Genomic DNA, 26,353 nt, shown 5'->3' with positions numbered 1-26,353 from the left:
TAAATGTCAAATTGGACTTTAATTACACAGACCTGAGATACAACACTCTGAAACAGCTGAAGCAGATACTTTATGCTGACAATATGAAAAGATATGATTGTTTTTTCTGGAATCACTTAACAAACTCCTAAAAATATGGTGTGCAATTAAAATTTTCTAATCCCAGCAATTAAAGTATATATACAAACAAAACACAAAGTAGTTTTAACCTAAGGTTGTACTCTAAAACTCCCAATGAGCACTACCCATACTAATTTTCTAATTTTTCAAGAAATAACATAATTTAAGCAGAAATGTGAGATACAGTTTGTAAAAGAACATTTCATCAGCAAGAGAAGAAACAGCAAAGCCAGAAAAAATTCATAGACAAGCTGAGATATTATTTTAGGAAGACGTCATAGCTTTGAATCTTAAGAAAACAGTGGTTGGTGATCAAGACATGACCAATAGAACAGAGGGCACTTATTAATTCAGACACTTCACTGTACTTTCATCATTCAATTTCATTTATCAGGTCAACTGAAGGATACAGAAATCCTATGTAGATAAGGAATCAAAAGATATAATAAGGGGCTGGGGATTTAGCTCAGTGGCATAAGTACCTGCCTGGCAAACACGAGGTCATGAGTTTGATCCTCGGTATCCAAAAGGAAAAAAAAATTATGTATCACTCTTGTCATATATATTAACCAAAAAAAAAAAAAAAAAAAAAAAGATAAAATAACTTTCCACAACTACAAGACATATAACTTAGCATGGCCACAAACTTACTAAGGCAATGAAATTTTGAGTTCTTATCTTCCATGTAGAGAAAGGCTCACTAGTCACCACAAGTATGTAAAACCATCTGGTATGAGATGTAAATATCCATTCTCAAACTGTAGAGTTTTTTGCTTCAGTTTTTATCTAAATTATTTCTACTGGGCCATGCAGACTATATCAATGTGACCTAGAGAACAACTATAAATAATACTAATGAAAACATAAACACCTATCTACTTCAAACTTGGAGACAGATTATATGTATTTATACACATATCCAGTCAATCTGAACATAAGCTTGTTTCCACTATTAGACAGTTATATAAATCTGAATTAAATATGTCTTCTTCACTTACAAAATTAAGGGAAGAAAAAACCAAATTATCTCTAAGATACTTCTAGTCTAAATGTTTAGAATTTTGAATTCTATGAGTAGGATCTTTAAGAAGCTAATCGACTTTAAAGTAGATCTAGTCTATCCTTGGTTTTAAATATGATATACTGTACATGAAATTAGGCTTAATTTAGCATCACTGTAAAGAAAGAGATAACTTAAAAGAAAATTATAAAGTTTCTCTATGAAAATCATTGTTGCTTTTTTAAAAGCAATGCTCTGAATGATTATAATCACAGATGCTTTCTAGTAATACAGTGCTTGCCATACACAATTAGAAGTTAACAGGACCAAAAGCTTTTTTAGAAAGAAAAATCGTACTAGGAAAGCCAGCCATGGTTAAAGTTTGATCGTTAGGGAAAAAATATCAAATCACCATCAATATATACGTAAAAGTTGTAAAACAAATATTCAGGATACAGAGCAGGTATATAATAAGAATTGTAACCTATGGTCAAATACACAATCACTTTCCTCTGGACTCTCTTACCACCCATTCAGCTTAAAATTCTGGACCACAGAAGGGACTCTGACAAAGTCAGATATACTTCAAACAAAAAAAAAATATCTTCACAAGACTACAGTATCTCATTTGATCATCAAAACTCTGTAAAAGACACATGATTACAATTTTCTTAGGAAAGTTATTTAACAGAAGTTCAAAATAAGTGGCAATACTGCAACCTAAATACCAATCTTTCAACTCAAATTCGATGTTCTTTCTTTTAGAATCTGCTATTGTCTGGCAAACAAAAAAACAACAGAACAAAGGTCATAGTAACAGAATCTCACATTTACAATTTATAAAATATTATTTGTTGCTCTCATAATTAATCTCCAACTCTCAAGCGATACTATTATGTTTATTTTATATGAGAACTAAAAGTTTATAATACACTGCCTAGTTATTATCTAGAAGTCAAAAAGGTAAAAATATCAATCATGATGGATCAAGATCTTAAGACCTGAGAACATAATCATTTGTTAGTTTAAGTACCATGGGAACCACTAGTCCATAACAAGTAATTCCACAAAGCATCCTAATGTAAGCTTTCTTTGATCAGAATGTTATATCAGATTATTATATAATAGTTGAACAATTGTACCTGATTGGAACAATACACACAGTTTTGTTTTTTGTTATGCTGAGTATAGAACCCAGGGCCTTAAGCATGCTAAGTGCATGTTCCACCACTGAGCTATATTCTCTAGTCCCTACACACAACTCTAATATTCTAAGGTGCGTTCATATAAGGAATAATCTAATAATTTCAAAATATTATTGAAAAAGGTACTTATTGATGCTAAAATATTTTTTAATTATTACATACACACTCATGTACACAAAACCAAGGAAAAACAAATCAAAGAAACTAAAACAAGCTACTTACTAGTAACAACTAAAATTATTTGTTTTATGTTAACTTACCATTGAAATGCATTGTAATGGAAGTAGACCAAACCAAGACCATATAAAAAGGCAGCATTCTATAAAGGAAAGGAAAAAAAGAGACTGTTAGGAAAAGCATTAATATCTAACATAGATGGTGTTATTAAATAAAATATGGCATCCATGACAATTTCTTACAACTCTACCATGCATTACAATATAAGTATTTTTTAAAAAGCAAGGTAATAATTATGAGTCAGCATATGGCACAGAATTCAATTAACCTGGAGAGATATTCCGGGATTTTTACTTAATCAAACTTGCCCGGAAATTTAAAAAACTACCAATAAAATTCTGTCAACAATTTTTTAAAAATCTACTCATTGGGAATAAGAAGACGTTCAGTATGCTAGCCTATTCTCACTTGCTTATATCTGCATTCTTTCACTGGTTCAGTTTCTTGATCTGTTTTTAATTCTATGTTCATTATCACCTGGAAAACAGAATTAAAAGAAAATGCACAATAAAAACCTAAAACAATTTTACTATTGAAAGAACTGTGTACCAAAACAATTACCTACCAGGTTACATTTTGGGGCTCAATGACCACTGATTCCTTTTAGGGTACCAAAAAGATGCCAAACTTATCCTGACTTATTTTATCTCTGGCTTCCAAACAGGAATTCACTACCTATGTCCTTTAAACACACACACACACACACACACACACACACACACACACACACACACACAAGAAAAGAAGCAAACATCTGAATATCTAGTTTATGTTGTAAATGTGTAAATCTGCTCTAAAAGTAAAGCTTTCAAAAACAGAGGTAAAGATTCTATATACCACTGACTCTAATGAACAAAATTTCTCTAAAACTGCAAATTTTAAATTAAACCTTTCTCTAATTTCTAAAACATATATTTTAAGCTATTATTAAATTAAAATGCTTCTTTTGTCATAGTGTCTTGGGTTGTATTTCCCAAGAACTAGACACTAAGACAAGTTTTTAGTAGTAGAGGTTTGAGCTGTCACCCCAAGAAACACCTGGAAAAGAGTGACAAAGCAAAACAGGAAAGAAAGGAAACCTAGGGGCTGGAGATTTAGCTCAGCGGCATAAGCGCCTGCCTTGTAAGCAGGCAATCGTTCGATCCCTGGTACCGATTTTAAAAAAAAAAAAAAAAAAAGGAAAAAGAAAGGAAACCAATAAAAGGATATATTATTAGGCCGATCATGGCTAGGGGCACCTGGGACTCAATGCTGTGGGGGATCTCTGGCAGACAGCATGGAAGTCATTGTGCCCTAGGTATCAGGGAGAGGGCACTTAAGGCACAACTGCTTTGTATAGGTCACTGATTTGAGTAAAGTATTCCAAATATAAACAGGTGATATTTTGGGGCACATTAATTTTTTTAACATTAAAATTTATTCTACAATTATATTATACATTTCCTTTGCATTCTAAGCACTTTCCCAGAAACACTTAAGTACATTGTAAAATCTAATAAATATGGTAATTTAATTTAGTTAAGTCCTCATTACTCCTAATTTTTTCAAATACAAACATTATCTGTGATAGTAGTATTCACAAACTCAGGAAATCATGAAGGTCTTAAACAACATCCATTGAAAAATTTGTACTTAATTTTTTTTAATTTAGTTAAAATTGTTTTTAATCAGGATCATTCATTTACTATTGCACTCCTGAAATAACTTGAGCATTTGTTTAGTGCCAGGGACAATACTCTAGGGCCGAGTAAGCCAAACCAAATAAAATATTCATCCTCTACTCTCAAGAAGCATGCAATCTAGGACACAAAAAGAGAGGTATGGATACCCAAGATGCAGTAGTAGTTCACTGAAAATCATGAACTGTTCTACCTAGAAAGTCAAGATTAGAAAGCAAATTTTTGTTGGGAGGAGAGGCAGATGGAAGGAAAAGAAGCAAGGCTTGAGTAAACAACAGGAAACAAACAAGCCATAGAAGGTGGAGAGGAGAGGGTGACAATGAGACTATTGAGGGGTATTTCTACCTTCAGGAGACATCCCACATACTTTATCTGCATACTTCATCTAACTCAAGGAAATCTTGTTCCATTCCTTCTGCCCTATACATTCTATCAATTATTTAAGATCTATTTAAATGCCACCTGCCCCCATGAAGTTTTGTTGCTTGTCCCACCTCAAATTATAAGTGATGTTTCCAATCTCTAAATCTGGTCTGAGCACAATTTATCATATGACATTATATGCCAACTTAATGTTACACAAAATAGTCTATCAACTAATTCAAAAGATTCGAATAACTCTATGAAGTGGTAGCTTCACTTACAGGGTGAAAAAACTAAAGATCAAAAAGTAAGCAACTTGTTTAAGGAGACAAATACTAAGCAGCAGACATAGAAATTAAATCTACATCAGGCTCCAGAGCTCACTCTTAACTACATTTTTGTTATCTGTGTAACAACTAAATTCTTCTTGATTAAGCAAACATGCTACATGGACAGGGATGCCAAGCCATGTATGCTGTTATCAAACAGTACAGTTTGCTTCAGTAAGCAGACTCCCAAAAATTTGCTAAGTTGAACACCCAATATTTATATCTGTTTGCTCAGTCCCCTTGGTTGCCCAGCATTAATATAAGGCATGATCTCTGTTATAATTTGGATCTGAAATGGCCCCCAAAGGCTTGTGTGTTGAAGACTTAGTTCCAGCTGTTTGGCACTACTGGAAGGTGGCACTATTGGCAAATGTAGGAATGGGGCCCAGGTAGAAGAAGTAGGTTATTGGAAGTTTGCCTTTGAAAAGCCTACTGGGACCTCCACAAACACTTCCTGGTCACCATAAATTGAACAGCTGTGCTTTATCATACCCTTCTGTCATAATGTACAGCATGACTATGGGCCCAGAAATAATGGAACCAGGCAACCATGGACTGAAACTTCTGAAACCACAAGCCAAAATAAATCATTCCTGAGTTAATTTTCTCAAGTATTTTGTCACAGTGACAGAAAGCTAACACAGCCCCTTTTTTAAGCTGTCACATTTTTCAGTAACAGCCAACGAAGTGATTTAAACATTTACTGAGCACCTATTGAGTGATGCCAGAGTTACAGGTACTATGAAATTAGTATCAGCAAAGTTCAGAACATATAAGCCCCACAATATGGCATCTTGCCATACTGAACATGTAAACTGATGGAATCCAAGAAACAGCATGTGCAGGAATTATTTTCAAATCTTCTTTATACCCTTCTCCCCTGAGCAAAGCCATAAAAACCCTCAGTTGAGAAGCAACCTAACTATGCTTGACTCTGAAGATGAAGGGAAAAAGAAAAATCAGAACAGGCCTTGCCTAGTTTTTCCCCATCTACTCATATCCTATAATATCCGAACACATTGGAAGACTTTCTATTTTCCCTCGAACCTAGCATAAAAACACTCAGTTTTAAATGTATCTTTATGCCTTTATTTCCTTATGAAGGCTCCCACAATCATGGAAAACCTATATTAAATAAATTCATATGCTTTTCTCTTGTTAATCTGTTTATTACACAGACCCTAGCCAAAAACCTACATGGAATACAAGGAAAAGATACTTTTCCTCCTTTACAGTAATGAACAAAACAGACAAAAATCCCTATCCTCAGTAAGTTTAAAATCTAATGATAAAAGATCATGAAATCAATGCCTAACAGTAACGTATATACCAAGCTACAGGAGTTAACACAGTATAATAAGGACTAGGAAGATTTATAGTACAGTACTTGAATACTCTATCTCAATGACAGGAAGTATGGGAAAATAAGACACTTAAGCCAGGAGTTCTTCATCACACATCTTTGGAAACGGTATGAACTACTATACATTATACCCTGAAATACATGTATTCTTTGCAAAACACCAAAATATTATCTTGCCAAAAATGTTAATAGTAACTCCACTGAAAAACATGGGTCTATGTAAAAGGTTGACCTAAGTATAGGTACTGATATGGCAATGAGTTTAAATTTGATAGAATCTTTAATCAATTTTGAGAAGTTAGTGGAGTAGTTTTCTGAGAAGTATGTAATTTATAAAATATACCATAGCACCCTTCCCAATCCATAGGTAATAGGTTCCAAGATCCCCACTGGATGCCTGAACCTGGATAATACTAAACTCTATATAGTGTTTTTTCCTATACTTACCCATAATAAAGTTAATTTATAAATTAGGCATGGTAAAAAACAGCAATAACTAATAATCAACAGAATTGCAGCAATATATTAATGTGCATGTGCTTACTCTCCCTCAAAATATAATTTTTAATCTTGTTTTAGAGTGTGGCAATTCTTCACTGTGTACATACATACACCTAGATTTATCATATACTCGGCAGCATTGCCACAGTACCACAGTTAATCCAGCCTTCTGTATTTTATGCCCTGATGTCTCCTTTGCATTTTACTAAATGTAGGTTCATGGAACACAAATGAAAACTTGCTTTGGACAGTGTCCTTACTCGTTAGTTAACTTTATTGGAAATGAGACAGCAGCTTTTGCATGGGTAGACACAGCTTTCCAGGAATTTGCGTATTTTTTAGTTTAAACTTATTTTCAACCTGTGTAACCATCCCTTACTTGCAGTAAATGGCTTGGTGTCACCCTTTTTGGGTACTCTCTTGCCAAAGTCTTCACACAGACCCAACACTTTCTGGCACAACATGTTATCATCAATCAGAATACAATTTTCTAATCACGCCTTCCATCTACAAATCTGATGCCATACCCATCTTAACTATCATTCACTATAGCTATTAACTTCTACAGTTTGAAGTATAAGAGCAAAGCTAATACTCTTGGGCATATTCAAATTGCGAGGATCACTACTCTTATCTTGTGGGGCCATTTTTTAGTGAAGTAATAGTCACATAAACACAGGCACTCTGATAACAAGACAATTGACCTGATAACTAGAGAGCTAATATGTGACAAAGGAATGAGTCATATCCCTGGCCTAGCAGGATTGAAGGGCACAGTACAAGATTTCATCACATTGTCAAAACAGCATACAATTTAAAACTTAGCAACTGTTTATATTTGAGATTCCCCAATTACTATTTTCAGGATGCAGTTGATAGTGGGTATTAGAAATCATGGAAAGCAAAACTGCTGAAAACTGAGGCCTACTGTATGTAGTCCTGCCTCAAGGTAAATCCTTAGGTAAAAGCAACCACCTGATGGCCAACAACCTATGGCACACCCATCATTTGCTCATTTGCTTACTTTCTAAAGCTTTTTCCAGCTACAGCAGCTGAGATGAATAGTTGCAACAAAGATCAAAGTCCAAATTATCACTTGGCCCTTTACAAAAGGTTACCAACCTCTGACCTAGACCACATTATAGTACCTGTTATAATGGCAAACTAAGAAATTAAAACTTGAAGCCATGCATAGTGACGCACATATGTAATCCCAGCACTCAAGAGGAGGAGGCAAAAGGATCACAAATTTGAGGCCAGCCTGAACTACACAGAGAGACCCTATCCCAAAAAATCAAGGGGGAGGGGTTAATAACTTGGTAACTATCAGTCTCTAGTGGCTATTACAGTAAAGATGCAGTTCATTATATTAGTAGTTCATCAGTATCAGAATTCACAAGTGTTTTCACACAGCTTTTAAGACAAATTCCTGAATGTTCTATGTCACATAACCAAGACTGTATGCTGTACAACCCCAACCTGAGAAGAAAGCACTCTGCAGCCCCAGCATATAGGAGAAAAGTGTATTTTAAAAAATTAATAAAAAACGGGAGGGAGGCACTTCTGTTCCTCATGTTCTCAGTTTCCCCACATTATTTCCAAATTGAAGGACAGGGCACTGAGGGTTCCATTTCTGCTTTTATGAACATACTTGTCTAAAGGTGGACTGGAAAAAGAGTGATAAACTACACAGACAGTGAACATCAGAACACAAAATGAAATACAGAAAACATTGACAATGTTATACTTGATACGCCCTACAAAATTTGCTCAAATTTATGAAATCTGATAAAAGCTACTTGTTGGTTGGCTGACCATGTCCCATTTTTCCTGGCCACTAGCAGAAAGAAGAAAAAAAAAAAAAAAAAATCTTGTAACATAACACAATTCCAGTCACTGAGACAAGCAGATTTCTACCAAGGGGTTTCTGGAAAAGTTGTTGTTTTCATTGTATAAATGTTTCTTTCCTTCCTCCTTCTGTTAGTGTGTCATAGTTACGAGAATGTTGAAAAGATCAACAATGCATTAAAATGACATGAAAATTACACTAAATTGAAAATATCTAAACAATCAGCAGCTATCTAAACTAACACACACACACACACACACACACACACACACACACACACACACCTGTAGGGAGTTTCTAGTTTGGGACAAGACCAATCTCTAGCATTGGGAAGTGGGAAATCAGCTGTCGATTAGCATCAGAAAGTGCAATAGGCAAAGACAAAGGAAAAAGACCCAAAAAACAGTTGCCAAGAAACAAAAAGATGAATAAAGCAAGCACAGAGGATTTTTAGGGCAGTGATAATACTCTATATGATACTATAATCAATGAAACGCGTCTTTATACATTTCTCTAAAACAGTGGAGCAAGATGGGGAATATAGCTCAAGGTCTAAATTCAATTCCTGACACAAAAATAAAAATTTGAAAAAATTTTTTAAAAATGTAATGTACAATAACCAAAAATGAACCCTAATGAAAACTGCAGACTTTTGAGTGACAATGATACATCATCTAGGTTCATAGACAGTACAAATGTACCACTCCATTATGCTGCTAAGGTAAAAGATTATATATGTGTGGGAGCAGGGGTAAAGGCAAATATTTGTGCCTTTTCAATTTTGCTGTAAACCTAAAGCTCCTCTTGAATAAATATAAGACATTTATCCCTAGTTGATTACTCATCAAAACAACTAAAATGCAGGTTAAATAAACTTTCCCCTTCCTCCTGTTAACCTGTCTGTTGTCATTAATTTTTTTTTTTTTTTGTCTTTTTCATTTTTATTGGTACCGGGGATCAAACTCACGACTGCCTGCTTTCAAGGCAGGCGCTTATGCCGCTGAGCTAAATCCCCAGCCCCTGTTGTCATTAATTTATAGGTCCCCAATTATTAGATGCAATTTTGGAAGAGAAAAAATTATTTCTAGGTAACCCTGAATAAAAACCAGATTAGGCAGAAAATGGCACAACAGTAATGAACTATAAGGAATTTAAAGGAAAACACTAAGTTTGAGATCAGAACACTGGCCATTCCCTTTAGGGATGGAAGTATTTTCTGTGTTTCTGTGTTAACTGTGTTTTATATGTTTTGTTTCTGAAAGATAAAAGTTTAGACCTTTACTCTAAGAGTGTGTTGTAAGTAAGCAGCACTAGTGAGAAGGCAACTGTTTCTTAAAGGGAGGGAGGAGAGATGGGATGAAAAGAATGTGAATAAAACTAATAATAAAGTTTTCTCCAGGCATGGTGGTACACACACCTATAATCCCATCACTTAGAAGGCTGAAGATGGTCAAGGCCAGCCTGGGCTACGACGTAGTGAGATCGAGACTAGCTCAACTATATAGCAAGACCCTGTCTCAAAAAATATAATTAAATGTAAAAGCTTCTAAAACTTTTATGAGACAAGATGTAAACCAAGCCATAGTCTAGAAACTAGGTTCTATATGTTGCCAGTTTGGAGATGGAATAACAATTTGACTGTTGCCACCACAAATAATCATTACCAGTCATCATGGGATTGGGGGGTGAGGGTACTAGGTTCTGAACCCAGGGCCTTTGCACTGATCTACATCTCCAGCCCATTTTTTATTTTGACATAGGATCTCACTAAACTATGCAGGCTAACCCTGAACTTGTAATCCTCCTGACTTAACTCCCAAGCATGATGAATTATAGGCCTGTATCACCAGATCTAGATCAGTAATTATTTTTCAAGACAATTATATATTTTATGCTGGGATATTTAGAAATAAACTCATGCTAAACCATAAGAAAAATATCAAATGTCTTGGGGGGAGGGGGTCCTGACAATTCCACAAAGCCAGTGATAGATTGAGGGGGAGGGGTCTACCCTATGGAGTACTAGGGAGGCAGGAGAATAATGGTGAAGCTTTACAACAAGGGCCTAGACTTGCAAATGTCCAATGGGAAGCTTAAAAGCAGAATAAATCTTGGCACCTCTGTCTTCATTTTAGGTCTTTATTACTACCTTTAAATTTTGGGACAGATCCTTGCTCAGCTCTGTACATAGGCATGTTAATCACTTAAGAAGCCTTATAGAGTTTATCAGTCCTAAATTGACCTAGCTTAGCTCATCTCCCTTCAAAACTGAGGACACTGAGATTAAAAATAAATAAATAAAATAGCTTGCAGGACCTGCAGGGACATCCAATTACCAGCTTTTACAACTTCTAGTTCTACAGTCCCCTGGAACAATGCCTACTAGAAGTCTCAAGTCATTGTCCTAAACTGGCAGCTACCTTATATTCCAGGAAAAGCAGAGCCTTGCAGTCCACCCCATTATGAAGTCACAACACCCTTTCAAAGCAAGAGCAATTGACCCCATGACAGGAGCTAAGGCTGCCCTCCCCAAAACAAGAGCTGACATCTCCTGATGGTAACAACTCTCCCTCAAACAAAGATGGCTATCCCAGGACCTCAAAGAACCAGTTCCAAAATACCCATCAACAATACCAGGACTTGACCAGGGTTGCTTACACTGCTAGCTATGCAAACTGTCTAGCTGCAGAAACATTCAATCGCTGCCTTTGTTCTTTTCAATAAAACCTCAACATTTGTGTGAGCCCCTCCAAGACAGATCTGGAACCTCTACATCAGTGCTTCTCAATATAGCCATAATAATTAAAGTTTCTCTCTTGCCTTTTACCACTTATCATCTCCTTGACTGGCTATATGGGACAGGTGGCATGGCCTCATCTTTGGGACCCCTGGAGCAGGAATCTTGCCCCAGAGTTCTGGTAATAGTTATGAAGGCATTCCAAACTCTCCAGACACAAATTTCCGAAACCCTTCTAGTTACTTCCACCAGCTACATGAATACCTGAAACTACACCAAGCTTACACTGAACAGGAGTATGATATTTTCGAATGATACTGTGGAATTTTAGACCATAGTCTAAAAATCTTACAAGTTGACAAAGCCTAAAAATAATTCTATTTTCTCCTCTCACATCCTCCCAATCAGCATACCATGCTCATTCTACTCACAAAGCTCATTTTACATTGCTATGTAATTGTGCAACCTGTCTGTAATCCTACCATTCTGGAAGACTGAGGCAGGAGCATCACAAGTTTGAGCCCTGCAAATACAATTTAACACCTTAGTAAGACCCTGTCGCAAAGCAGAATGAATGAATGAACGAATGATTGAAAGAAATAGTTCAGTGCAAAGGTCCTGGGTTCAATTCTCAGTACCACAAAGAAAGATGTTCAATTTACAATCTACAAACCTTTGAATTTACCCCTTTCTTCATCTCTATTCCCTTCTCTATACCATTTATGACCAACTTGAACTTTATCTGCCTGGACTATGACAACAATTTTCTAACTTGTCTCCCAAATCCCAGACTTTCTCTTCATTTCCATTTTTAATCACTTTGCTAATGAGTTTTCAAACATTCATGCATGACACTTTCTATTTTAAACTTCTCTAAAGAGTCCATAAAAACCTAGTACGATTTAGAAAAGTTTTTATTTTATGACTCTTGCTCCATTTTCCCAATTTCATAGCCACCACTTCAGTCAATAACATGCAAATTCATGAATAAATTAGATTCTTAAACATTTCTACAATTTTTAACTATGTTTGCTTTCATCTGAAAAAGTCATTATCATCTTACACTATACTCACTTTCCCCAATGGCAAATTCCTATCCACCTTTAACACAACACTCATATCTTTCTTCGCGAAGTATTAGATGACATGTTCGCAAAACCAAAGAGAATTGTGCCCTGAAACATAATTCTAAATGAGTATCTGTGTCTATTATAGATATGCTATTCATCTCCTCCAGTAGAATGATTCTGCAATGACATGAATAGAAGTCGTTACCTTTTGATTCATAGTAAATAATTTGCATGAGTTATGTAAGAAAAGTTTGATGCTGAATAAATTAGTATCTTATAATCTTTAATAGCCTACTATAAGTATTATCAAAGAATTTGATTCTTTGCCAATTAGATTTATACTGAGTTATTTATGCAATACAATCTGAACTATTTTTGGATAATTAAATGGTTTTTCCTAGCATACACAATAGAAAGAGGGTGACTAAAGCTCATTATATGCATCAAGCCCAAAGTTACACTACCAAAGCACAAGCTTTGTTTCCAAAACCTGTGTAATGTTCACAGTAATCATGAAATCACACCACGGAGAACATCAGGTTTGGGTTTAGAATCCTAATCTTCTCACTTACTATAAAAATTCATCCTGGTGCTGATAAAAAAAAATTCATGAAAAATATTAAATGAACTGGGTCTCAATTACATCATCTTTATAAAATGGAAAGCACAATCTGTTGCACAGAATTCTTTTGAGCTACTAGACAATTTTTACATATACAATACTTAAAATACAATGTATCTGTCAAGAAAATTAGCAAATGGTAATTATGCAAAGGATACATATGATACATAACACAATCTAAGAGTAAAAAAACAAGTTATATATAGACTACACAAAAGTTATGTGACATCATAACCAGAGACTTCAAAAATATTAACTAGTACCTAAAGACAGCCTGAACCACCCAAACAAGAAGCTTGACAGGGCTACAGGTTGCCACACTTGATATTAATAACTTACTATACAATAAATTTAGAATACAAATAACCCTTTAATTAGAGCAGAGCTGAAGAGTGGTGAAACAATGAAAATAACTGACAGTGGTACAAGACCACAGAAATCCATTTCTGAAGAGGAGCTCTAGATAAAGGCAGTCATCTTTAATTTTCTTAAGAGATATGCCCAACATTTTAGCTTGCCCAGGCCATAGTGAGTGAAAAAGAATACTCTTCAGCCACATATAAGATATATAATATATTTAACAATATAAATAACAAAGCTGCCTTTACTTTTTAATAGTTTTTACTGTAACAATAAGAAAAAAGGATAAGCAGCCTATGAGCCACAAATTGAATTGACAGCTGCCAGTGTAACAGGAGGGTTGAAAGCTTTTTTTTCAACTGACAATTTATAATCATACTTCCCAGGGAAACATTAAGTAAGATTTCCATGACATACAGACGTATTTTCCTCACTTACCACTGACACGTATGCTAATTTATATTACTAACATAGTTTATTCTGTAACAACATGTGTAGTTTCTCTTACCGTTTTCTATTTTAATTATTCTCATGATCAGATACAATAATACATTTGTGGCTGCCTATATGGCTAGGAGTATTCCTATTACTAAATTATCACCAGTGAGATAAGCACAGAAGATATGTGACATACCTCGTAATTCCTAAGAAAATGGGGTATGTCTTCTGCTTTTTCTTTCACTGACCAGGTTCTTGAAATGTAGTACCATCTCTAAGAGTACTTTAGACCATGCAATCAAGGGCAACTCACTATAGACAGTGAACAGACAAAATAAAACCTGGGTCCCTGAACAACATCATAGAACAAAGTTACCGTGCCACTACTAGAATTGCTACTTAGGAACTACTGGAGATAACAAATAATCTCTCATTTTAAGCTATAATTTAAGTCTCTGTAAAACATGGAATCTATACCCTGTCTGTGTTTCACATAAACCCTCATGTCTTCTATGTGCAGTTTCTAGAGGTAGAATTACTAGGTAGGTCAAATAGTATGAACATTTCAGGCTTATATTACATATTGCCAAATGTCATCCAAAAACTTCATTCCTTTATATTTATTTTTATTCTTTTAAATTTAAAACACAAATGATTTTTGTAAAGTACCCCAATATTTTCATTTATATTCCCTTAAATTATGATACAATAACTAAGAGACTGTCATGCATTTCATTTCCAAATATATGGTAAACTGGCAAATAAAGTATATTTGGAAAATCTTCTTCACATAAAATCATTAAAAATGCTCCCTATCTTTGTAAGTGAATAGCTAACCTGGCAACAAAAAGTAAAAGGCTGGAAACTAAAAAGGAGAAATAAAAACAAGCAAATGTCAAAAGTCAGTAAGATACCTTGAAACCTAAAGCTTTTACTACATTAAGTGTAGCACACATTTAATAAAATGATGAAACACAAACATATTCCTATCCATAGGGAAACCAAAAAAATAAAACAAGCAGTACCTTGCCTCTGTGGTAGAAAGGGGAAACAGACATTTCACATTATTACAGCTGGAGAATTAATGAACTAAAACAAAGAACACTAGACACAAAGATAAAGACATGGAAATCACAAAAGCAAAGCTAAGAATAGCTAAGTCTATTGTGTATATTAAACCAGCTGTACAGGTAAAAAATGAAATGAGAAAATAGGCAATATTTAAAGATGTGGTAGCTAAAAATTATCTCAGGCTAAGGAGAACAATAACTAGGTCCAGAAAGCTGAATGCAAAGAAAAGTTGCAGAAGACAAAGTACAGATCGCTTAAAAGATGTCAGAGGAAATGTAAGAACCAAAATACGTATTTCCTCTTGTAACTTGTTTTTCTCATTTATTTGGTCTCAATGACAAAAAACTGACCAACACAGCAACCAACAGTCATATTCTTTCCTTACATGGTCCTCAAACATTGTCTACTGAAACAACAAAATGTTTGTTTAGTAACCCCAAGAGAAAAAAGTTGAATATGCACTAACAACTACATCATGGCTACCAGTTGGTCCGTAAATTTAAAATGACGTGACTATGAGCCTGGCATAGTGACAGACACCTATAAGCCTAGCATTCAAGAGGCCAAACATGACCTTGACTAAATACGTATCTTATTCTGAGAAATTAAACCAAGACATATGTGCAGCATCTTTAAATGAATAAAATAACTTCTTGTTAATTTTTGTAGATGATAAAATATCTGTAATTCATCTTGAAATCTTTCCAGGAAGAAAAATGCATACATATGGGGGGAAATGTTACAATAATTTTTGTAAACCCTGATGAAACTAAGCCAGAAAGACATTAAAAACCATTAAGCATTTAACTGTTAACTTTCAGTCAAATAGAGAGGTTAGAGAAACAAACAAACACTGACAATAAAACAAATCCAGAAAATGGGATATCCTATAAGACAACTAAGCCGGTCTCCCTAAACCAGTAAAAAGAACAAAAACCAAATAAAAAAAAACAATACCTAGGGAGACTTTTCTTTAAAAAGGGATTTAAAGCTAGATGATGGTCTGGAGAAAAACACCATAGAGAGCATGTTATAGTCACTTAAAGTAAATTTTACTACAAATAGGTAGTCCATGTATATAGAGTTGGCCCTCTTTATCCATGGCTTTGACATCTGAGAATTAAATCAACCAAGGATCAAAAATATCTGTGGGAGGAAAACTACATCTTTTCTGAGATGCACAGGCTTATTCATTATTCCCTGTAGTACAACATTTTTGTTAGGGTTAGTAATCTAAAGATACTTTAAAGTATACAGGAAGATATGCATAGGTTGTATGCAAATATTATGCCACTTTATATAAAGGACTTGGGCATCCTCAGATTTTGCCATGGGGAAGAGGAGTCCTGAGCTAGGAATATTAGCACACACCTATAATACCAACATTCAGGAGGATGAGGCAGGAGGATCATCACAAATTGAGTCCAGCCTGGGCTCCATACTGAGTTCAAGATCAGCCTGGACTACATACGTAAATGGGGGGTGGGGCCAGGGGTGGTGGCAGGGGTGGGAGCCTGAGTCCTGAAACCAAGCCCCTACAAATATCAAGGAATACAACTACCATGTAAAAGAATAAAACAAAGAACAAAAGAACAGCAGGAGCTGATATTAAAAATAAGATTAAAAACACTGGAGATGATAATGCCAAAATTTTACTCTTTGAAATCACTAATAAAATTGACAAACATCTAATTGAAACAAGAATGAAAAGCACAAATATGTATCGGAACAGACAAGAACCTATATAACTGTAGATGTGCAAGACTATAGGCAAATGCAGCAGAGACATAAAGTCAGAAGTTAACTGGTAACTAATTAAATTAGTAATATAAAATCTTCCCAAAGAAATCAAGCCTGGCTGGTGCAAAAGGTCAGTAGGTTTTCTCAGATATTCAAGGAATAATTTTATAAGATTGTTCATTATTTTAGAAAGCAAAAGATTAGAACATTCTAAACACATAAGATAGTGTTATGGCTTGTGTCTAAATATTTCCTCAAAGCCTTATGCAGGCATAGGCAGGGCTTTTCAAGGTGGTTGGATCTACAATGAGTGATACTGAGAATTAAACATATGATGCTGGGATTAAGGATGTGTGATTACTAAATTAGTCCACTGACTGGACACAATACAAAGGGGCACCGAAAGAAAGAAAGCCAACTGCTGCTGCTTCCTTGATACTTCATTGCTTCTCTGCCTTCCTACCTTCTGTCTGCCATGAACTGTTTCTCCTCTGCAATGCCACTCTGCCTTGGAGCCAGCCAACTAAAAATTAAAATTCTACAAAGCGTGAGCCAAAATTAATCTTTCTTCCTGTAACTTTGTATGTTGGCTATTTTGTCTCAGTAATAAAAAAACTAACTGATACACTGTAATACTGATAAAGGAAATAAAATTATGGCCATTTCTTTGTTTTGAATATTATAATGTATATACTATATATAATTCCTCATTTAGTTACCAGTTCATTTAACAACCTCTTTGCAGCAATGGAACTCAGTCATAAAATGAAGAATGTCTGCATTTTGTCTTTAAAAAAAAAATAAAAGTCTGTGGACCTCTGCTCTAGATCCAAAAATTGAGTGCTCCCTAAATTTCCACTGTACTTCCATGTGCAGGTTCAGTTCTCTTCTTAGAAAGTCTTTCTAACTCTTTCATTTGGAAATTCCGTTAATTCTTCCCTCAAATTTCATCTTTTTTATAGAATCTTTCCTCATCTGCACAGAGATTTTTCCTATACTCCTAGCAAAGAAACACTTCTACTTATTGCTTATCCCTCAATAACACTACTACATCACTTATCAAAAACTTACTGCATCTATTTGTGTCTCCCTCACAAGAACAAGGCCAGACAGGAATGGTACTCATTTACAAACTGCCAATGAAACTCCCATCAATGAATATAAAAGTCAGTTAGTAACTAGCATAAGTAATATAATGGAAAAGTCACAGAAAAGTCAGAAGATGAACACAGATGATAATGGTTTGTCCACCACTTATCAGTGCTAATTGGAAGGCTTCCTGAACCATCTATTGAGTGCCTGGTCCACAAAGTAAATGGACTAACAACATATAGGTTGTATTTTTTCCTAAACTGTAAAAGCTAAAAAGAATCTACCTTTATTATTCCCCCAAAGTACTGATTTTTAACTTCCTACATTTTCTATAAAAGATCGTATTGTCTTTGTCTCTCTTCTGTCTTTCTTGGTACAAAAAGTTTATCCCACTCCCCCTTTTTATGCATTAAGCTTGTTGAAATATTTATTAAGAGTTCTGTCTTCACTTTAAGTTTTAATTACTTTTCATGTTATAAAGCACTTCGAGATTGTTATATTTGAATACTCAATGTTATTTCTAAATTAAAAATACGAATTTGAATTAGGAGAAACCTGAATTTTTCCATTATAGTAATTATCTCTCCTTGGCATCTCTCACCTATAGACATTAACTCACAATCCCACATCACTGTAACAATTAAGAAAAAATTAAAACTACAAATGAAAACAATCTCACTAATTAGGCACAATTAGAAAATTGAAGTCCAGCACAAATATCAAAATGGATTTAAAAAGATAAAAACCACACTGCATTAAAATTTCCATCATGTAATAAATCAGAAAGGACCTTTTTAATGAATCTGTTTTAAGGACTAAAGTTCTTTATAGCCAGCATACTAAAAAGAGATCTACCTTAAGGCTGTTTACTTTATGAACATGAACAAGGAAAGATACAGCTTGACCTTGACAGTTACCACAGCCTGAAGTATACAGATAGAAGGGCCTCTGGAGCAGAAGCGCACCTTACAAACCCATAGCCAATGGCCCTAAGGCTAAAAGGAGAAAGTCATTAAGGTACAGGGGGAACAAAGAAATTGGCTGGAGTGAATATACTATTAGGGTGGACATCATCGACCAACCACACCCAACAGGAACGGCATTCACACACAAAAAACTGAGTATCAGAATAGAACAGAACAGAACAGAACAGAACAGAACAGAACAGGTATAGAAGACATGCCTATAATCTCAGCACTCTGGAAGCTGCGGCAGGATCACCATAAATTCAAGGCCAGCCTGGACTACATAGCAAATTCAAGGCCAGCCTGAACTAGTAGACCCTGTCTCAAAAAAATAGGTCTTATTAGTAACTCACTATTCTTCCCCTATATTGATTCCAATATTCTTCCCCTATATTGGATTCCAATACTGCAGACCCTGGGAAAAAACCATTCATTCAAAAACCCAGAAGAATTTTGTTAGACTCATATCTCTTTTTCTTCATTGCTTTTTGGGATTTGGTGGGGTTTTTTTCCCCCTCTGTTTTTAATTCTTTTTTTCTCTCTTACTTTCATCTAGTTCTATTAATTTTTCTTTCTCCCTTAAGAGGATCCTATGTATCTTACTTTTCTCTCCTTTTCATCTTCCTTTTCTTGAGCTTTCAAATTTTCCCTCTTTCATTTTCCCTTTCCTCAGCCCCTCCATCTTTCTAATATAACTATTAAGCTTTATAGACCGTTACATATTAGTTTTGTCTTTTAAATTCTTTTTTATTGTTGATGATGGTATACTACATGGTATGCATTAAGCAGATATTTGCTACATGTCATTATTTGGTTTGTCTGTATCTACATTATAACTACATATTTCTTTTCTACTAAGATTGGTACAGTAGAAGTGTTCATTGATTATTATGGTATGTCAATATCCAGACTTTGACTCTATTATTGCTGTTGGTTTATTGATTATTATGGTATGTCGATATCCAGATTGTCTTTGACTCTATTATTGTTGTTGATTTTGCTGCCCTTGCCAGGCATAGCTGTTACTGATAATTGGTTTTTATTGTAAGCCAATATCTGATTTACTTTTGTGTCATCAACAATACTAAGGCTCATTTCTGGAAAACTGAGTATTGGGCAAATATGCTCCACCTTCCCCTCCAATTAACAAAGGTGGCTGAATTTTGGAACACAGGCAAAAGCCTATAGTTAAGGCACACCTGGAGTCCATCACTAGAAAGCACACACACTAACTAAAGAGATCTTCACACTGAATACAAGCTCCACTACATTGGACATATAAACCTCAGCTGATCCATAGGGCACTGATGGGAGAAAATCAAAACCCAAACAACTAAATTACACAAAATAATACAGAAAAAGATATAAAAACAAATCAATAAGGTGCTTGATGAAATCAAGGGTAACATAACTCAACAGATAATGGATTTAATAAATGAGCTTACTAAAGATGCTACTGAAAATCTAAGTCAGCTAAACAAAACAATATGAAAAATCAATGACCAGGTTAATAAAGAATTAGAAGACATGAAAATGTACCAAACAGAAATCCAGGCTATAAAAACTCCTATTCAAAGTATCAGCACTACAAGTAACAAATGTGAGGACAGTTTCAGAACTAAAAAATAGAGCTGATAGAAGTGATCACATATTCAGAGATAACATGGAAAATTAATCGAATAGCTGCTAGACAATCCAAAGAACAATTATCTAAGATTAACTAAAAAGTGAAAATTCAGAAGATAGCACAGATGGCATAAAACCTGTTTACAGAAATAATACCAAAAAACTTTCCAAATATAGGGAAAGAATTTAACGCACACATAAAATAGGTATATAGAACCCAAACAGCCATGATCAAAAAAGAACTCCACAACACATCATAGTCAAAATTCCAAAAGACAAACACAAGGACAAAATGTTACCTTTAGTGAAAACCAACCAAATACTTATAAAGGTAAACCTCAATAGAATATAAAGGCAGATGCCTCAACACAAATCTTAAAAACAAAAGACACTGGACTGAAGTGATGAAGCCCTAATAGAAAACAATTTCCAGGGGCGGTGGACTTAGCTCATCAGCATAAGCGCCTGCCTGGCAAGTACATGAAGAAAAGAAAAAAACTCCCAACTCAGACTAATATATCCTACAAAGCTGCCTTTCAAAATTAATGGAGAAATAAGATGTTTCCATGGCAAAGATCACCTTAAGAAATTTCATGACTATCAAACCAGCACTCCAAAATATTCTCAAGGATATTCTAAAAAGAGACAATAAAAGTAACAATTCCAAAAAGTCTCATGGAAAGAACACACCAAGTCGAATGGGCAGTTAACCAAAAGGAAAAATAATGGGTTCCCCCCTCTCATGAACAGGAATATTAAGCAATTGACAGGAATAGGTCAATATCTTATAGAATAACTCTCAATGTGAATGTTCTCAACTTCCCAGTAAAGACACAGATTGGCAGACTGAATCAAAAAATAAAACCCAACAATATGCTGTATAAAAGAAACATACTTAATCAAAAAAGAAATTTACAGACTAAAACTCACAGGTTGGAAAACATCATTCCATGCAATGGAAGCCTGAAAACAAGCAGAGTACTTATCCTATTTTCAGACAAAGTGGGTGTCAAGGCAAAACTGATCAGTGGCAAAGAAAGTTACTATATACTGGTTGAAGAAACAATTCAAACAGAAGCTATAACAATTATAAATATGCAGATACCCAACAGTGGTCCAATTAACTTCATAAAACAAACACTAGTGGACATAAAAGATCAGATAAAAATCAACACAATTATAGTGGAAAACTACAATACCCCACAGTCACAAATAGATCTATTGACAAAACTTCCAACAAAGAAATATTTGAGTTGAACCACACCTTTGAACAAATAAATTGGGGATGGAACCAGGAATCAAACTCAGGACTTTGTGTTTGCCAGGCAAGTGCTTGCCAGGCAAGTATTGATATCACTGAGCTACATCCCTAGCCCCTGAACAAATAAATGTAATAAGATACCTACACTGTATTCCACCTAACAACAAAACCAAGCCTGGCATTACTACCATAGTACAAAAGCTTCTCTCTTTTTTTAAAATCCAAGTCAGAAAAAATGAGGAAAACTAAGGTCTTATTTAAAAAATACAGTTTATGAAATTATTTAAGAAATAAATTACACAGATACATTATAAAAGAAAACACTACCACAGTGATGGCAAACCTTCTAGAGCTCTCAATGATACTAATAGCTCACTGTAGCACGTGTGTCCTAGGTTGACCACCATTGCACTAGCAGTCTTGGAACTTAACACAGGTCTTTATAACCCACAGTGTACTGACTGAAACACATGGAAGCACTAACAACTGAACAGTTTTTGATTCTTATCTATTTAATATCATGAACTATAAGAGCAATTTCTAAATTTCTGACTCCTAAATGAGTTTAGGTTTTATTTTAAAAATTTCTTTGGGACTAGGGATATAGCCCAGTAGCACAGTGCCTGCCTGGTAAGCATGAAATGGTTGAGTTCAATCCCCAGTACCAAAAAAAAAAAAAAAAAAAATCCTTTGTTTTTTTCACATGGTACACAGAATAAATTATATTCACCAATTTAAAAATGACACTGTCATTTTATACTAGTCAGTAAAAACACACGGTTAAAAAGTTAAAATTTGAATTATATACTAAATACTATTTGATTTTAAAATCTTAAAAGAGGAGCCCCTCTTTTAAGCCCCTCTTGGGGATTTAGCTCAGCGGCATAAGCGCCTGCCTTGCAGCAGGCAGTTGTGTGTTCGATCCCCGGTACCGATAAAAAGGAAAAAGACAAAAAAAAAAATCTTAAAAGAGATTTAAATTATAGATTACAGATCAAGGATCCTTAATTACTCATTCTGAATTCCCAAAGGTTCTTTAAAAATTAAGGTTTAATCATAAATCAGCCACCGTAAGTCTTTAATTAGGAAAATATATGACTTAACTAACAATGATCCTCTACCTACTCACTTAATATGAACCATTCATATTAGCACTGAAGAAATGTAAATATGCTGCCTGTGGGAGTCTAACCCCCACCTCACATAGATACTATGTAACACAGTAAATGCATTATTAGCTTTATAAGTTCCAAAAAGGAGAGTGGTAGAGAAGGGAAGAGGAAGAAGAAAAATTAAAAGAAAGAAGAGGGGAAAAGAGGAAAAAAAAGGAAAAGTAGGGGAAATCCTCTAAATTCTATAAAATTTCAAGTGTCAAGACTTTCAGAAAAACTGAGGTCTTACAGTTTGGCAAATTACTTTGCAAGAATAGGTTTAAAAAGGTAAGCGCAACCAAAAACTAGCAGAAATAATTATCATTTATATTTCAAATATAAATTCTATAATTTACATTGTTTAATGTATAATCCACTGCAGATGTAAATTACAAAAAAAGTTGTGAATGTGATCTTTGAAGATTACCAACCATTGAACATGTTTACCTGATAAATATGTACTGGGTCTCAAACAGTAATTTCATAACATTTACTGATGCTTAGAAAAGAGAAATTAATATCACTAGTACTATAATAGATAACTAAATTAGGTAGAAATATTATAGGCATTCAGATAGAACTGGGCCCTCCCGAGGTCAATGCAGAAGACAACTGTAGCTGGAGGCGTATTCACTGAAGGCCAGGCTTCAACAAAAATAATAACTACTCACCCAATATACTTCTTCTAGGAATGAACAGCAGTGACTGATATTCTAAGTAAGCATCAATCACCTTGGGGTAGAAAACCAAACCTCCTTAACTCACTCCTTCCAGAGAAGTCCTTATCTGCCCATGTGCGCTTGCTATGTGACTTGTTTCCCCATTTTATCCTCATTTAGTCAATGTTACCTTAGCGACTATACATGTTGGATACCTACTACTGGTTGTCCATGGTCTTGTCCCACCTCACACCCATCCTATGATTTGCCACTGGATCAGTGTTACCTAAGAGATCATACTTGTAATCTGATTGATTATAATTCTGCCCCACCTTAAACCCACCTCACCTCGTGGCTTTGCTCAATAAAACACCCTTAAGAAGAAGCAGGGTTGGTGGGCAACCCACTTTGCAGTGCCCCTTCTTTGTCCCTCTCAAATAGAAGTTTTCTTTCTCTCAATAAGTTCTTCCTACTTTTAACCTCCTGTTGTTCCTAGAATTCATTCCTGGATTTTACAGAGCACGACCTCAGCATTTTGACCTCAGTGTTTTAGACATCTAGCAGGTTGGGCGTTTCATTCCCCTGTATCAGTACTAAGTGTTTAAATAATACTGTATTTGGTACAAGTTCTCGAACGCTGTGAAACAATGTACCCAAACCAAACCTGAACCTGAAGATCTAAACCATGCCTACCTAACTGGTTTCCCAAATTAACATGATGTTGCTGTTCCGTTTTCATTAACATCATTTTACTTTTCCCTAAGTCTACAGTTCAGGCACAGAGTTTGTCTGCTGTTACAAGAACCATCAATCAATTCTTCAGTGAAAAATATCAATAACAGTTTGTGGTCACTTCCTCAAATTCTTATAGCTTCCACTAATTCTGGATTGTTACTATTGGGGCACAGTTATAAAGTAGAAACACATTCGTGAGATGGTAAACTTACAGATATTTCATGATCAATTAGAGGTCTCTGACCATGTTGCTGTTCTGCTACTTCTGCTAAATTCAATTGACCCTGACAGTGTCCACAGCCCAGCTGCAGATGAGAATAAGTCAGAGTAACCGTCTATACCTTAAAGCACCCTGGGCTGATTCAATGACTCATGCTCATTCAGTAAAGACTCAGTAAAGGCCCTCTCTCCAGAATATTTCTATATTATGTAAATAGCCACAATGGGGGGGGGGGAGATCCAGGGATCAAACTCAGAACCTTGCACTAGGTGCTTATGCGGCTGAGCTAAACCCAGCCCCTATTTTTATATTATGGTAAAGCCCTTAACTGTATTCATTCAGTAAAGGCACTGTCTCCAAACATTTCTATATTATGGTAATGCCTTTGACTGTGCTCATTCTGTAAGAGCTCCCTCCCCTGGTTCCAGGAGTGTTTCTATTATATCAAGACTAGCCTATCTGTTAATATATAATCCAATGTATGTAACAAATCACGTAACATTTGGTCACTTGCTTTGTACCTCCCACTTCTAATTCTATATAAATTAAACTCCTTCCTGATCCAGCATGGTTGCTTTAGAGGAATTATCCCTGCAACAGGGTACCGGCATGAAAATCCAACAGTCCACGGTGTAAAGATTAAATGCTACATTCTTATCTCCTCCATGCAGTCTTCCTTTTGGTTTGGTTTGCTTTGGTTTGGTTTGGCTTGGGAAATTTCCCTCAACATTTCATTGAGATTTTCACCCAATAAAATTACCACATTGAAAGACCTTCATTACGCCAACTCAATTCTCAATAAATTTTGACCTTACTTTCACCACTATGAGATGCTGATGCAACTTGGAGAAGTGAATTTCTAACTAAATTCAAGTTTGTATTCTTGATACTTTGGAAGTCAGTTTTTGATAACTGGGATGATCTGTTAAGAACTCTATAATAAAAAAACTACCCATGATAAACTAATGGTGGTTAATTACTATTCCATGTATTGAGAATTCAATAATAAACATTCCCTTATTGAAAATATAGTAAATTCAATAATAAGTTTTGCAATAAGCTTTCCTACTATAAGATTAGAGAGGAGTTCTATTTTGGACAATGGTAAACTAACTTATTTGAGACTTCAACATTCTTTTCTACCTACTCTTATGTAAGAAAAGAAAAACTGATAAAATATTGTTTTAAGCTGGTTTTCAGTTACCAAGAAATCATGAGGGTGTCAAGAAATTTCAAGGTTAACACCTGGGAAGGAAAAAAGGGTCAAAGAAGTGAGGTGAGTTCAATGTCAAAAACCATTCTTCTTGCAAGGCATGTAATGATTCAAAAACAGCAACCAAAAACTAAGAATGAGAAGGAACAGGAATATCCTGAGAATGTGGAGCAAGTATCAGTTTGGTCATACTGCCTGCCAGTGTTTATTAAAATGGAACATACACATTATCCTATACCCCAACAATTTTATTCCTTCAGATATACTTAACAGAAGATGTGCATCAAGAAAGACAAGAATAGTCATAGAAGCATTTTTAGTAATAGTCAAAATTCATTTTAAAAGTTCCTCAACAATAAAAAGAATAAAACATGACATAATCACACAATGGAAATAAACTACTGCAATGAACAACTGCAACAATGAATCTAAAAAGCCACACAAGCTGCTCCAGTTCGAGGAAGAAAAAAATGTCAGCGCCTCCCAACAATCAGTTATGCTGGAACTGGGAGGACCCAACTAGCCAGCCTCTCTGGTAAGTTGTGTGGAGTCCAGGAAGAGAAAAGTTAGCCTCTTGTGAGCCTACTAGTGCACAGGCTGAGAATCAAACACCCCTATACACACACATATCATAAGCAACCAACCGATGGGTTCAGAGGACAAGCTGAGCTAATAGCGACTTAGGTATATGAAACAACTAAATGCTTGTGTTGTCTGGTTGATTATGCAGGCCTAAGGTCAGTGGTC

At 35.1% G+C, this 26,353-nt stretch overlaps 1 protein-coding gene across 4 annotated transcripts in view; it reads right to left on the bottom strand.

Moving 5' to 3' along the window:
- Nucleotides 1-26,353, bottom strand: part of Kdm6a (lysine demethylase 6A) — a 197,949-nt gene that overhangs the window by 89,848 nt on the left and 81,748 nt on the right. For all 4 annotated transcript variants that reach the window (XM_063245754.1, XM_063245756.1, XM_063245755.1 and 1 more), the window contains exon 5: nt 2,586-2,644. In XM_063245754.1, coding sequence (XP_063101824.1) covers nt 2,586-2,644 — 59 coding nt within the window. The remainder of the gene's footprint in view (nt 1-2,585; nt 2,645-26,353) is intronic.

This window comes from Cavia porcellus, unplaced genomic scaffold (genome assembly GCF_034190915.1).
Source record: "Cavia porcellus strain 051 isolate PalLab524CR breed Dunkin Hartley unplaced genomic scaffold, mCavPor4.1 scaffold_3, whole genome shotgun sequence".
Lineage (NCBI taxonomy): Eukaryota > Metazoa > Chordata > Mammalia > Rodentia > Caviidae > Cavia > Cavia porcellus.
This window is presented reverse-complemented; position numbering and strand designations above follow the sequence as displayed.